Raw genomic sequence first — 14773 nt, 5'->3', positions numbered from 1 at the left:
GCTGCACGTCACAGAATACAAGGACTGTACCAACTCAGGTAACCACAGGGGTAAATACACCACATCGTTTATGTTGTGGTTTGAGAGAAGCTAAAATCATGTTGGACCGCTAAAAAAAAAAAAAAATCATTCACGCTGTTACAAACTTTTACCATCTTTTTTTCTTACCTTTTTGAATTCATCCACGTTTTCCAGATGTGTTTCCTGACAAATGCAGAGATTCAGGAACTTCTGCCATTCGTTTCGCACCGTTTCTATTTGGGCCTTAAAGCAAAGAATCAAATTGCATTTAATAAACATTCAATCTTAAAGTTTAACTCAGGTGAAATTTTTAAAGGGGACATATAATGCAAAGTCTACTTTTTGCACATTTTTGTACTTTCAGTTGGATCGACTGCTTCTAGAAACAACCCAAACGCTAAAAAAACAAAAACCATCCAGATGTTTTCTGGAAATAAGTTAACGTCTTTGGTGGCAGGAAAATGAGCCGATTACCCTTTGTATGTGACGTCACTCTCTTCGAAACTCCGCCCAGTCCGCCATGATGGATGTCAAAACAACCAATGCGCTCCAGTAAGCCTGTTAAAAAACGCACCTCTGGTCGCCTAATATCGTTTTTATTTAGGTGATTTAGCAGTAAAAATGGTTATAGGGTGCTGCACAAACAGGAGTGAAAACCAAAGTTGTCATTTTGTTAACTTTTAATGAGGGAAGATGCGGCGGTGATGCATAGCAGCTGTTAATCATGACTGTCAGCCCTCGGTGTAATCATGGATTTGCAGGGATTAATATCATACTTACTTTATAAGTAAGTATTATTAGAACGATATCAAATGTCGCATTGTGGAGAAGGTACGTGTCTAACCATCAGTAACCATGGAAACAATGCCCCGCCATTATGTAGCCTAGCATGTACAAAAAAAAAACTGGTCTTCTGCACGTTTTTAATTCTGCTCCGGTGTAAAGGGAGACGCTGTTTATGCCTTCATGGCATAAATCATGTGGTGTGAATTCAGTCAAATTCGGTAATTTGATCAACAGGTCAGGAGGGAGGAAGTACGCGTCGGTTTCTAAGCTAGCTGTTTCAAGCTTCTGTAAATACCGCCGTCTATGAGCTCAAACCAGGTGTGTCAGTTCAACGACAAATTAGCTCGACTCGATCAAGCAGAAGCCATGAATAAACTGACAAAACAACTTCAGTCGCTCTGTTCCATCCTCATTTCCGGCATCCATCATGGCGCTTCGAATGATTAAGTGACGTAGTTGCAAAGGGTCAATAAATCCAAGTGAAGGCCAACACCATTACGAGCCCAGCCTCGTTACCTAGCAACCCAAACGGTTTAACCAGGTGAGAGCAGTTTTTTTTCCCCTTACATATTGTGAAATAATTGTTTGGTTTAAATTGCAGCACAAGTAAAAACTCAATTCAAGATTAACGAACTTAAACAATTTTTAGACAACTTGTCTCTTGTTGTTAATGGAAAAACTTATTTTACCGCTGTACAATAACTGCTAAAAAAGACAAGTGTTTTGTTAACTTATCTTTCAGGGAGCACTTCTAAATTTTTGTTAGTTATGCAGGAGGCTCTTCTTCAAAGATGTACTTGTACATCTCTACAGCCATTTTTATATGGCTTCAAACTCAACTCAGCGTTTATGAGTGTAAACGTTGAGTTGGGGGGAGTGGACAGCAACAAATAATTTGGATCTAAAGTGACAAGAGGCTCTAAACCAGCTCAATCTGAAGGGAGCAAACTGAGATGTCATTATCTGAGAATGATTTTGTGCTAAAACGTAACAAGAACATATGTTTTATACCGCATAGATATATCCTAACTTGTTAAAGGAAGCATAATAGCCAGGTCTTATTTTTAGACTGACATCAATACCTGAATTGTTTCGCTGGCTGGGTGGTTCAGTTCGATGAGCCTTTCTCCTTCATCCTGGAGTCTGTTCACTTCACTCTCATGGAACAAAAGACCGTTGTTCTTGAAGTTCTGATTGGGAATAAGTCAAAGCTTTTATATCTATTGTTAAAATGAGATGCTAATTTAACTGTCTTTCATTTAACTAGTGCCTAGCAGATTCTCTAACGTCTGCCTCAAAAGTTTAAGATCTCTAAACTCCTCTGTTGAACTTCCTTTGGTTTATTTTGTCTAGGAAGTTCTAACGAGGCTGTCATTTTTATCTGTTTTATGATGTTTATGACAAGGAATCTGCAGTTGAAATGTATGAACACCCAACAGGCGGGTAAAAGTTATTATTTTATTTAATAAAACAGCATTACAGCAGAATAAAGAGAGATTAAAACCAAATCTTGATTTGCTCTGACCTCATAGTGCCTGCGGATGTCAGGAGGATGCAGCATTTGATCGCTCCAGTCCTGCTTCTTGATCTTTTCCTGTTCTTCTCTCAGGAAGTTCAGCAGCCTGCAGCAGCCCTGCATGTACTCGTAGAGGCTGGTCAGGTAGTGGCGCCGCCACTTGGAGTCGTCCTCAGAGACAAAACCAGCAAAACAAAGTTTAATCTCAATGGTTAGGCTGTATTTTCATTTTTATTCATGAAATGCCTCCAAAAACTATGACCTGAATGTCAGAAAAACCAAACAAAACTCAGAAAATTTAAGATTAATCTATGAAATATTTCAGAAAAAACAAGAAATATTAGAATTTTCAAACTCAAATATTTCCTTGTTTTTCTAGAGTTAATAATTATTTGTAGCAAAATGGCAAATTTTCAAAATCAAAAATTTCACTTTTCCTAGAACATTTTTAAATTATTCTTGAAATCTCTGAGTTTTTTCTAGCAAAGTTTTGACTTTTCAAACTCAGAAAGTTCCTCTTTTTATTTTTTGGGGGATAAATTTATACTCCTCCTTTTTTAATATGCTGTTGTAAAAAACAGACTGACCCTAAACCTAAAATAAAAAGCAACTTACCAGCAGGTTGTTATATTGTTTCTTAAAGACAGCATATTTCTCCTGAAGAAAAACAAAAGACAGTAGCATAACATTAATTGTCTCTACCAAGATTGTATTGAGAATGAAGAAGATGAAAAAGATTTATTTTTATAAGCAAACATCACTTTTAATTTGTAGGGTTGCGGCTACTGCATAAAACATTGATTTTAGATGCACTCTTACATGTATTTGTTGTAAAATAAACACACAGGAGCGGCCATATTGAATTGTGATGTCTGTCTTATTAGTTGTAACTGAATATTTCTAACTCAAAAGTCAGAATTTCCCATTTTTAACTACGACTGGGATGCAGCAAATGTCTTCTTACTCCTTTAACTTTTCACGTTTTGTCATATTGCAGTCAGAAACTTTAATAAATCTGGAAGGCTGCTATTTGGTGAGAGAAGTCCACCAGTTTGTGATTTAATCTCAATCTAAATCCACAGTTTCTGTGAAGGACAGCACACAAATCAGGGAGAAACAATTTAGGCCAATTTAAAATTAGGGTCAGGTAATACAGTCTTGGCAACGAGGGGAATAAGATCCACAGAGTCCAGAATCCATTTATGTGCTCCATGAATCTGTTTTTTTTATGACAGAGCTGTTGTTGAAAGAAAGCCACAAAAAGTTTGCAGTTTGTCACAAGCTTTGTAGTGAAAAATCCTGTATTAAAGAAACCTACGTCCATTTGAGAATCTCTAGGCTTGTCGGGATATATTCTCAATCCAATTTTAATTTGCAAAAACAAATATCAGATAATTCAGTTTCTCTGATTTTTGTTTTATAATTTTTCTTTCGCTTTGCAGTTAAGCACTACTGTGATCTGGAACAAACTTCCAGAAAACTGTAAAACAGCTGAAACACTGACTTCCTTTAAATCTCAACTAAAAACCCACTTGTTTAGAGTTGTATTTGAAACGTAATCAATTGCAAATTTATTGACGGAATCTGACTTGATGTGGTGTTTTTTATGTTGATTCTATGTTGCATTGTGTTTTTGTGTTTGATTTGATGTAAAGCTCTTTGAAATGCCTTGCTGCTGAAATGTGCTATACAAATAAAGTTTGTTTGATTGATTGATTGATTGAGTGGCTATAAGGATCCAATAACGTGAAAAAGTCCAATATGTCTGAATACTTTGCCGGTCAATGTAAACACTATTGTGTTGAAATAAGCATGCCGACCTCACTGCCTGCAGAGCTGACACAAAGCTGGGAGCTGTAAGCTTTGATCTCTTTATGCAGGATGCTGTGAGCAGCAATCTGCTTCTCCAGGTCGGCCATGTTGGGGCCGTACTCCTCTCTATTCAGCTCCTCCTGAAAGCAAAACGCACAAGAACAGCCCAGTTCACAAAACTGCTCAAACCTTGTCACATTCTACAAACCTTGTCTACAGGAAATGCCACTCGTTCTTTAAATTAAAAGAATGGCATTTAATTTAAGGAATTAAATGCCATTCTTTAAATCTGCCATTTAAAGAGTGGCAGATTCTTTAAAGCTGTAGTACGTAACATTAATAAAAAATATGTTTTTACATGTCTGGTCAAATGATCACTATGTTGTGACAGTAGAAATAATCAAGCTCCTCTGTGTTTTCCCAGGGCTAACTGCAGTCAGAAACAACCAATCAGAACCAGGAGGAGGAGAGCTAGCGCTGTCAATCACTCTCCTGTACACTGTAAAACATTTGAAGGTGGTTTAACTCGAAAATGAAAGTCCACCTGCTGACTTGAAAATGCAATTTAAGTCGACAAGAAAATTGTTTTGGTTTTAACTCAGAAACTTTATAACATTTCTGGAGTTGAAAGTTCATGAAGTTGATTTAACAACAAGAGACAAGTTGTCTAAACGTTGTTTTTTAAGTTTATTAATCTTGAATTGTGAGTTTTAACTTAATGCCTCAATTTAAACTAAATATTTATTTCACAATATGGAAGAAAAAATCTGCCATCACCTGGTTAAAGAGCCACATTTCTCTATTATTTTACTCACATTATCAAGTTAAAATAACAACTTATTTTACTTTAGAATAATTTAAATTCTTGTTTCAAATTGCATGAATAAAATTTCTGATCTGATGATGAATTTTATTAAACATCTCAATGAATTCAGCTCAGAAACATTTAGTGTGAACAGAACATTATCCTCAAACTTTAAAATAAACATTTCCCTTAATAAAACACAAGAGTCAGATCAATGTAACACACTTACATCCCAGGATATAAAAACATGCCGCTAAGCATTCTGGGAAATAATTCCTAATACTGTCTTTTTCTTCTTTCAGTTTTTTTAAGTGCTAACTTAAAAACTCTAGTTTATTCAACTCTTGGAGGTTTGACAAAATTAATAAAAAGTTAACGCAACTTACTGCTGTAAGTTTATCTTTCACAAACTCACATTTAGGTTAAAAATATAAAACTTTAAATTTATTTGACTTAAAGACTAGAAGATAGTCGACACAACTAAATGCAGCTCAAATGTTTTATAGTGTATGCGCTGCTCCCACTGTCCCACGTTTTTCTGCTACATTTCAGCTGGTTCGGTGATTAATGCTAAGGCTAGTTGGCATACATAATGACGGCAAACAAACGGTTTTCCTGAAACCGTAACTTCTTTCTCCACCATTAGCACATTGAGCAGCATGTACATGCAGGTGATTGATACCGCTAAGACACTCCTCCTGGCTTTAATTGGTTGTTTTTAATAGGGTGCAGCGATTTTATCTATAATAGCTTGAAGAGGAGGTGGAAGAGATCAGTATTTTCACAGATAAACTTTCACACAATACTATGATGACTGATTTAATAAATATGAAAAAAGTAACTTATTCTCATGAAAGCTACATACTGCAGCTTTAAATTCAGAGGTCACCATCAGCTTGTGAAGAGCTCTGATGGTTTCTCTACACTTACTTGCTTCTGAATCAAAATGGGCCCCCAGTTAATTCTGGGCATCAGTGACACGTCGTCAATCTGGTCATAGATGTCTCTGTAGAAGCTGCAGTCCTTCAGCCACCGCTCATGAAGGTGACTGATACTGGAGAGTCACACAAAGAACAGTAAAATATTAATTAAATGATGTCCTTTATGACCTTATGTTCTGCTCTGGACACTTTAGCTTGATCATAAAGCCTGAAAATGGAGGAAATCAAATGTCTATGAATCAGTTCTGTGTCATTAAACATGTTCATCCAATGTTCTCACTCATTTTCAATCTCTGTGGCTTGAGGGTGTTTGAGCTTCTTGGCTTTATCGACGTCCAGAAACAGATCCTTCAGCAGGTTCTCCGCCTCGCTCAGTTTGGCCGATATCTCATTTTGATGTTTAAATGGAAGGTCTTTCTTTTCATTTTCAGCATCCTGATAAAATCACAACACAGAGAAACAGATGGTTTGATGTGTACTTTGTTTATTCACAATAATTTACAGTTTAAACATGTTAAAATAAGTTTTCTAATGTTTTTTTTGTTGTATTGATCATGGATCAAACCATATACATGTACTCTGATAACATGTACGCTGTATAGTTGGTTTTAAAACATGTTTTTCGGTACTTCATGGCAGTTATGTGGGTTTCCTGTTTGCGGGCATAAACTGAACAAATGGGCACGAGCTTTGGATTTTACATGAAGCTTTTCTGTGTAATGAAAACTAATTTAATAGGTTAGTTCAGGGATTCAGAATAAGTCTTAGTGAAAACTATAAAAAGAGTTAAGAAAAAAACAACACAAATCTTACCACATACTTTTAGTTTGGTTTTTGATACAAATATTATCCCATACTGGAAATAAGACAAAACTAGCTTACATGCAACTTTTCAGCAAAGAATTGGAGTTTGCTTTAAGTCAATAATCACTTAGTATTCATTTTAAAAAAATGTCCTAGTTTCACTGTCAGATTATTTCACTTATAACAAGACATTTTCACATTTTTAATGAAATAATCTGCTAGTGGAATTAGAACATTTTAATCGATATTAAGGAGTTATTGACTTACAACAAGCTCTGATTTCTTGCTGAAAAGTTACTTGTAAGTTACTTTTGTCTTCTTTCAAATGTACTTTGATATTTGCACCAGAAACTATACCAACGTGCTCTGTAAGATTTTGTCTTTGCAGTGAGTAGAAAAAGTCAGTTTGAAAAACGTGAAGTTCCTCAAGACATTTTATTTATAAATGTCTTATAAAAGTCTTTTGTTAGTGAATCGGGTAAATAACTGATGCTGATGCTCAAGTTCGTTACGTTCCCACGAGGCCCGTTTGTCAGACTAAAAGTTCATTTTAGATTAAAAACATTTAAACATATTTTTTATTAAGCTCACTTTTCTGTTTTAAAAATAATTTTCATGAATGGTTTGTTATAATATTCTCATGTTAAATGTTGTTTTTAATGTCTGTAAGGAAAAATATCCCTCTGTGTGTAATTACATGAAGTGTTTCAGTTAGTGGTAGTAAATGTCCTTTTCAGCACTGTTCCAGCTGAATGGATCTGTATATTTGGTGGTGGATCTGGTTTTTCTCACCACAGCCAGCATCTCCTCTGACTTCAGGATGTCTTTCTCCACCTGGTCGGAGTTCGATTGCATCTGGGAGATCAGCAGAGCCAGGCTGCTCGCCTGGGTCCTGCAGGGAGGAAATCACAAGCTCAGATGAAAAGTTTGGTCCAGTCTTTTCAAAATCATCCGTCTGAGAATAGCCAAAGTGACCAGGTTTTCTAAAACGGTAACTTACAACACTGACTTGTGACTTTTCTAGTCTGTAGGACGCAATAAATGGAAAAGATAAAGAGCACTTTTGGTTGGGCATAAGTTGGAAGATGTCAACATTTATTCTTTCTTACAAATATTGTTCAGTTTTTCAAATGAATGACAAAGTAGCTTGAAACATTTTTATTTTTGTTCACGTTACTGTGAGCATTTTAGCTTTACGTGAAACTGAAAAGTATGTAAAACTTCAGCAGGTTAGAACCAAAACATTCTAACTAAAAGCTCATTATTGACCAAATTCCCCACTTCAAAACTATTTTTACAAAATAGAAACTAATCTATTGGTATCCTATTCCATTTATATTTTGGTGTTTTTATCTTTGAGTTTGAAAAAACTATCAAAAAGAAACATGATTCAGATTCCAAAGTAAGAAAAATGAAAATATAACACTACTGTATGTCCTTTTACCAAAGTAGACATTGAAAAATGATCTAAATGTATGACCTTGTTCATATTTAAGCCACATGAATTAAGTTAAAATAATGGATATGTGTTGTTTTGTGGAATGCAATGTAAAGACTGTTTTCTGAAAGCTGACTAAACCATCTTTTCCGCTGGTTGAACTTTATACCAAAGCGACTGTAAACAAAGTGAATCAGAGGCGGACCCAACCCAAACAGGAAATAAAATCCCTTCGGAAGGATTTGGATCTTCCCACTGGGACGTCTCACTGCAGAACCTCCAAGGACGAGCAATTAGATCTCCATCCAAAGCCCGAACCTCTTCAAGTGTTTCTCAGCTCTACTTAGTCTGACTCAGATTACTAGACTTCATTTAATTTATTTATCTATCTGTTTCACACAAGTTTTTAAAAATAAGAAAACACGTAATCAGTAAGACGAGAGAAAACATTTAACCAAGAAAAAATAATCAGCTTAGCACTTTGTTTCAGTTTGAAAAGGAGTAGGAAGGAGTTAACACTTATTTAATCCTACGCCTTCTCTCAAGTTAATGAAATGTTTCACTTATTGACTCAACAATTATGCTATTTATGTACTGTGCTAAAGAATAAACAAATACATTATATTACATAAAATGATTACATGATGACTCATAACAAGACAGAGAAATCTACAACAAGTAAGACAAGAGAGAACATGTAACCAAGAACAAAACTACTTTTCTGTTTGAAAAGGTGTAGGAAGAAGTTAATAATTATATTAATAATAGTAATAATGACAACTGTAAACAACTGGACATACAACATCAGAATAATCAACTCCTTGCCAATATAAACCCTATAAATTCTTCATAATCTGTGTTATATCGCTACAAGAACACAGTAAAAATAAATAATGATCGTAAAATAATAATTATTTACTATTAACAGCAGCAGTAACACGGAAGAAAGGAAGGAAAAGAACTAATTATATTTGTATTAATTTTCTTTTCCCCTGTACAATATGAGTAATATAGTTTTGAATTTATTTTTAACTGGTTGATGCTTGGACATATAGTTACAGTGATACAAAATCTTCTCATAATTGTTCTGATGCTATGTATTTTTAAATTCAGCGTTCCCCTTACCGTACCCCTAAATCCTGGTCCCAGTTAATCTCAGGATAAAACTTATCCCAGACACTTGTATCCGCCATCTTGGTGTTTGAGTTACTTTGGTTACAAAGCAACTGAATCCTCCCTATCAGCAACAGTAACACACAGAAAAACCTGGTTTGGACAAAGCAGCAAGCCTCTTCAAACTCCATGAAATACAACTCTGTGAGAGGAAATATTTGGAGCGTGATCCATCCTCTAAGTGAAAGCAAACACCCTTTCCAAAGTTCACTAGTTGGAGCTTGCTTTCCAACAATGTGGTGTCACCTTCCCTGTGAAGGGTAGCCAGTGATCTCCTTAAAGTGTTGAAGCATGTTTGTCTGTCCTGCTTTTAAAAATTGGGATATGGGCTATTTGTAGTCATCTGTCAGACTCTGAAGCCGTAACAACAACCTTACACTCCAGTCCAGTAGGTGGCAACAATGTGTCTTTACGTTGGGAGGGTTAGGGCCCGCAACCGTCACCAGTTATTTGAAAGGAGGAAGAAGCATTAGTAACAGCAGAAACATCAAACAGGTAGATGAGTGTGTTGTGGACATGGAGACACTAGAGCATGTAATAATTTATTGTGAGAAATATATGGTAAATAGACAAAAACTTAATCAAGAAATAAAAAAATATGGTGTGGACATTAAGAGTGAATAGTTAAACATGACAAGATAAATTAAACAAATGGGATTGTACATTTATTTTAGGTAGATAAAAACAATATTCCGACACAAATAGATGGCGATAACACATGTAAACGTTAGATATCCCCCGCCAATAGACGAAGAAGAAGAGGATGTAGCAATAGCGGCTAGCATAAGCTAAGACCATTAGCACTTATGGGGAAGGCAAAGCGGGAAAATGCAAAGAAAAATGGTGTAACTGAGAAGGCAACAGGGAGGAAAAAGCAAAATTTAGAGGTTGAATTCACAATCTGACCGAAATATTTAGCAGCAGATCTACGACAAAAGTTTACATTGATGCTAGAATCAAAGAAATTAGTAAAGAGGAAAGTGTGAGTCAGATAGATGTGAAAGTAAGACGGCCATCTGTGATGATGAAGGTAGGAAGGATAGAAACTTAAGATACAGAGTACTTTTATGTATAGTTGTGTGAATTGTGACACAGTGGATCACTTTTTTTTTTACATGGTTACTCTCTTCATTGTAGGTTGCTGCACTTTAATACTTGAAATAAGACAAGATGCACATATACTCTGTAAGTCATGTGCATTTGCATATCACATCAAAAAATTATACTGGGCCACCGTGACTAGTTTTTGGTCCCAGTTCAGCCCAGTCCTGGCTATTCTTTATATATACATAGGCTTGTTAATTAATCGCACGATAAATTAAAACAAACTCAATAATTTTCATTTGCTTGATTTATTGTTTTTCTATTTTCTTTCTTTCTTTCTTTTTACCATAAACTAGATGATAAGAGTCATTAGTCTCAACTACTCCTGTTTTGAAGGACAATTTTGTATACAAAGACTTCATTATTCATTTTATTTGTTGTTTCTGTTAAGAGAAGATAATATAATATAAGATAATTGTATTAGTCTTTCCCGTAGGAAAAAGTTATCTTTTAAAGCAGGGGCAATATAACAATAAAAGCCCATCCAAAAAGGACAGTAACCATGAATAAATGTAACCATGAATGTTGCTTTGTTTATTTATTTTGGATATTTAAAATGTCTTCTGGTTACAGCGTTAAATGTTCATTAGAATGTAAAGCTTATTGATATTTAAGAATGTGCTCTTGCATTATTTTATCATTACCGTTATATTACTTGAAAATTGTGTCAGTGCAACAATATTATTGTTTATTGCAATAAATTACAGGACAATTTACAGCAAAATTTGCTATCGTGACAGTCCTATGTATAAATCCACTGTTTGTTTCTTAAGTTGGTTTAGGACTATGAGATTCTTGCAACAAATAGTATATTTTAAGCTGTTATAGCTAGTCGGGTCTAACTGATAAAACTCAGCCGTTCACACCAAGCATAAGACAAATCAGCCAGCTATCAAATAACAGGAAATCCTAATGAGGCTTATGGAAAGTGCATTCATAACATTTAGGTTTGTTTTTGTGAAGCCGTGATGAGTAGAAACAAACATTGACACACCCAGACGCCCCAGTTTGTTCACTGATACCACCACCGTTTCATCCTGACCTACCCTGAGGGTGAGGGGGGAAATAAAATATTTGGATCCAATTCTAAAATACTTGTGAATTCTGATTGGTGGTTCAGTGCCTGTTAGCCAAGTTGCACCAAACCTTAAGCTTTTCCCTGTAAGTGGCGCCTACATGGAGTAACATAAGAGCAGGTGGTGGTAATGATCCAAAGACCAACTCCACCTCACTCCTACCTACTTACCCTTACAGTAATCTTAGCTCTGGTCTTTGTACCAGAACAGCTGCTTATGTTGTAGGGAGTTTCCTGAGTGTGAAAGCATATGCACTAACTCACAGGATGTGCAAATAACAGCAGCACACACTCCACTTGTTTCCATTTTAAAGAAAAGAAAAAGTGACAAAAGGTGTGGGTAGCAATATGGTAGTTGGGATGCTAGTAAAATACACAAACCAATAAAAACAGTCGTATTTATTAACCCAAATATCGAGTTACTAAAATGATGGAAGCAAGGATTGTGACAGATCAGTCAGCTCTCAAATACGAGCAAATTATGCAAATCATGCAGTTTTTTCCCCAAATCAGATGAGAACAAACAGTAAAAAGTGTTTATTTGGGCTGATTACCATGAGACTTCTTTGGTGTGCTATCTTTATGACAACTTAGTTGGAAACACACTATAACATAGGTATATATACTTCACATCTTTATTGTTGAGGCAGTTCAAGATTTCATTTTTGCAATGTTGACTGTAAACATGTTTCATGTGTTTGTGTGCAGCAGCACCAAGATCTTCAGCTGACATCTTTTTTTTATTTATTCCAATGCCAAATGAAGGTTAATTTATTGACATTACTTCAATTAAACATCACTTTTAATAGCTGACCAGCTTCTTAATTTTTATTTCTACTGATCCTGTTGATGCAGATTTCTTGAGCTAAGCAACGTTTCGCCCAGAAAGCTTGCTGTGCTCGATGCTCGGGGCGCTAGGGCAATCATCCAGAGCTTTGCTGTGTTTTTGAGTTAATAAATGTTTAAAGTTGACAGGAAATTTGAAAATATCACTTAATAATAATATATGTTACTGGAAGACTGGAAAATTAATACCCAAACCCTAAAAATGAAGTGTTTAAAAAAGGTGACTGTTAAAAAAAGCTAAAATAAATAAACAGTGTTCAATCTGGTGGTGGCACAAGTAAAGTCTGGTGGCCGTCAGGCTTATAATACACTGGGGAAAACCCTGTCTAAGACTGAAATCTTGTAGGTTGGAAGGCCTCCCTGCCATCACCCTAATCTGCAGGTCCCTGCACAGATTCTCTATCAGACTTAATTCCTGGCTAAGCCAACATTACTGTCAGGTGAAATGTATTTCATTTGGACTGAACTATTTTTGTTTGAACCACTTTGGGGTTCTGCAATGCCACAAATGATGGATAAATCTTGAAAGATATTCTTCTATTTGTGCTACGTGATCCTCTAACTTGGGTACACATGATGTCAGGCTCTGATTTTCTCCATCCCTTTAGACTAACTTCACACAGAGTCACTGACTTTCTTTAATATTTCTGCCGGTTGCTTTAAGTAATCGGAGAAACAGAAAGAAGCTGGGTTAACACTCAGGAAACATGAAACACCCCCATTCTGGAAAACAACAGGAAGGGGATGCATGACTGGAATACATGCATATCATAATTAATACTGAGCTGCATGTATTAATTATCCAGAGGAAAAACTCACTTGCTGATGCTGCTTGAGCCCTTCAGCGAGCTGGCCTTGGTCTTCTTCGACTTTGACATCGCGGAGGAGATCCGAAGAACGCTTCACCGTCTCAGTCGTACAGCTTCTTTGTCTCCAGCTTCACTTTGTCTCCCTCTCTCTTTCTGTCTTTGGTTGTTCTTAAAACCACACAAACACACTGACACATGAGCCAGTATAGCTCTAAACACTGCTGACTCCTCCCAGACAGGGTGGGAGGGTGTGTTAACACGCAGGTATCCTCCTTGTGGAAGAAGACTAGACTGACCTGTTCTTCACACTGCCCCTCTGTTTCGCCTCCTCCTCGTTTTCCTTTTCATAGGGGTTCATGACTGTCTGATCTTGGACCAGCATTTCTCAAACTACTTGGCAAACTTTCCTTTTATAGGAAAAAAAACTATGGCACTAAAATGTTATTTTGTGATATATTTCCTACCATTCTACAATTGGCCTTAAATTACTTTAAAAAAAGACACCATCCTCACAAGCAAACTACAACGTTTTATTAAGAGATGATGGACAGGCCTTAAGGCCATGGAGGTTCACCAAGTTAATTTATTAAATCTTTCTAGTTTGCTTTTAGACACACGAAAAGTAAAGTAGGAATTGAAGAGAAATATCAACCAAGACAGTCCATAATGTCAGAGTATTTAACCACCTCTGTGACCTTTACCTCTTTCTTTGATCAGTGCTCAGACTTTAGAGAAAGAGTCCTTAACAATCTTTGAGATTGTTAGGGACCATAATTGCAATATGTTGAATGTCTGAAGATGCCTCTTGGTGGCCAGTTGAAAGCTTCCTGTAGCTTGATCTTAAAAAATGTAGAATAAGAGTTTTACTGAGACCAATGAGGAAGAATGCATCATTCTCTGTTTAGTTGATTTAAAAACTCCTTAGTGGGAAATCTTTTTTGGAAGGAATAAATACAGAGAAACACTAAAGTACTCTCGTGTCTCATATGTGATTGAATCTTATTTCTTGGTGTATCTTTGCCAGAATCGTTTCTTTACTGTGACTCTGAATCGCTGCTTTTATCCAGGCTCAATGGAAGATATACATACCCAACAGACACTTAAAGTAGAAACATTAATCTTCATACAATACTGTCCTTGTTAAATTATCCTAGGATTTGTAGTTTGCTGTTCTATTTGGTCACTGGTGCTGTTTTTTTTGTTATAAAATATTTTGTCAGTACTGGTCAGAAATGTTGCACTCCAAAAATGTAACTAATTCTTATTCTCTGGCGGTTTCTCAAATTAAGGTGAAGCAACTACTATTGAAGTAAAGAAACAGTGAGAGCTATATTTAGAATGGTGTTTAAGCAACTGTCATTGCTTGCATTTTTTTTCCTGACAACATGGATGCTGCTGGATACTCGGAAATGCTAAAACAGGTGGTAGTTTAACGAGAAAACATCCAGACGTTTCCCTCTACCACCACTCCCCATCTGTTTTTCCTGTTAAACCTAGTATGGTGATATTTGCCCTTATGCTCAACTGTGTTGCTAGTCTAAACATGGTGCTTCCTTGGTGTTCCATCATGGAGCACCGAAGCTTCTTCGTGGACAGGAATTAAAAACTGAAGTTACATAACCTGAAGCTGTAACTTGATCATT

At 36.0% G+C, this 14773-nt stretch overlaps 1 protein-coding gene and 1 long non-coding RNA gene across 4 annotated transcripts in view; one reads left to right on the top strand and one right to left on the bottom strand.

Moving 5' to 3' along the window:
* LOC122830241 (envoplakin-like) overlaps window positions 1–13288 on the bottom strand; it is a 28862-nt gene extending 15574 nt beyond the window's left edge. For 2 of the 3 annotated variants that reach the window (XM_044115451.1, XM_044115452.1), the window contains exons 1-9: window positions 13141–13288; window positions 7478–7577; window positions 6162–6316; window positions 5871–5994; window positions 4144–4275; window positions 2939–2980; window positions 2333–2494; window positions 1890–1997; window positions 169–264 (exon numbers count right to left, since the gene is read on the bottom strand). In XM_044115451.1, coding sequence (XP_043971386.1) covers window positions 169–264; window positions 1890–1997; window positions 2333–2494; window positions 2939–2980; window positions 4144–4275; window positions 5871–5994; window positions 6162–6316; window positions 7478–7577; window positions 13141–13199 — 978 coding nt within the window. In that variant the 5' untranslated portion in view covers window positions 13200–13288. Of the gene's footprint in view, window positions 1–168; window positions 265–495; window positions 739–1889; window positions 1998–2332; window positions 2495–2938; window positions 2981–4143; window positions 4276–5870; window positions 5995–6161; window positions 6317–7477; window positions 7578–13140 lie in introns of those variants that run through there. The other variant, XM_044115453.1, reaches the window with a different exon arrangement.
* Window positions 2442–14773, top strand: part of LOC122830246 — a 28457-nt gene continuing 16125 nt past the window's right edge. Inside the window, exons 1-2 of the long non-coding RNA XR_006370497.1 lie at window positions 2442–2534; window positions 7505–7676. This is a non-coding gene — a long non-coding RNA (uncharacterized LOC122830246). The remainder of the gene's footprint in view (window positions 2535–7504; window positions 7677–14773) is intronic.

This window comes from Gambusia affinis, linkage group LG04 (assembly GCF_019740435.1).
Source record: "Gambusia affinis linkage group LG04, SWU_Gaff_1.0, whole genome shotgun sequence".
Lineage (NCBI taxonomy): Eukaryota > Metazoa > Chordata > Actinopteri > Cyprinodontiformes > Poeciliidae > Gambusia > Gambusia affinis.
The sequence above is the reverse complement of the archived record's forward strand: the minus strand, read 5'-3'. Positions and strand labels throughout refer to the sequence as shown.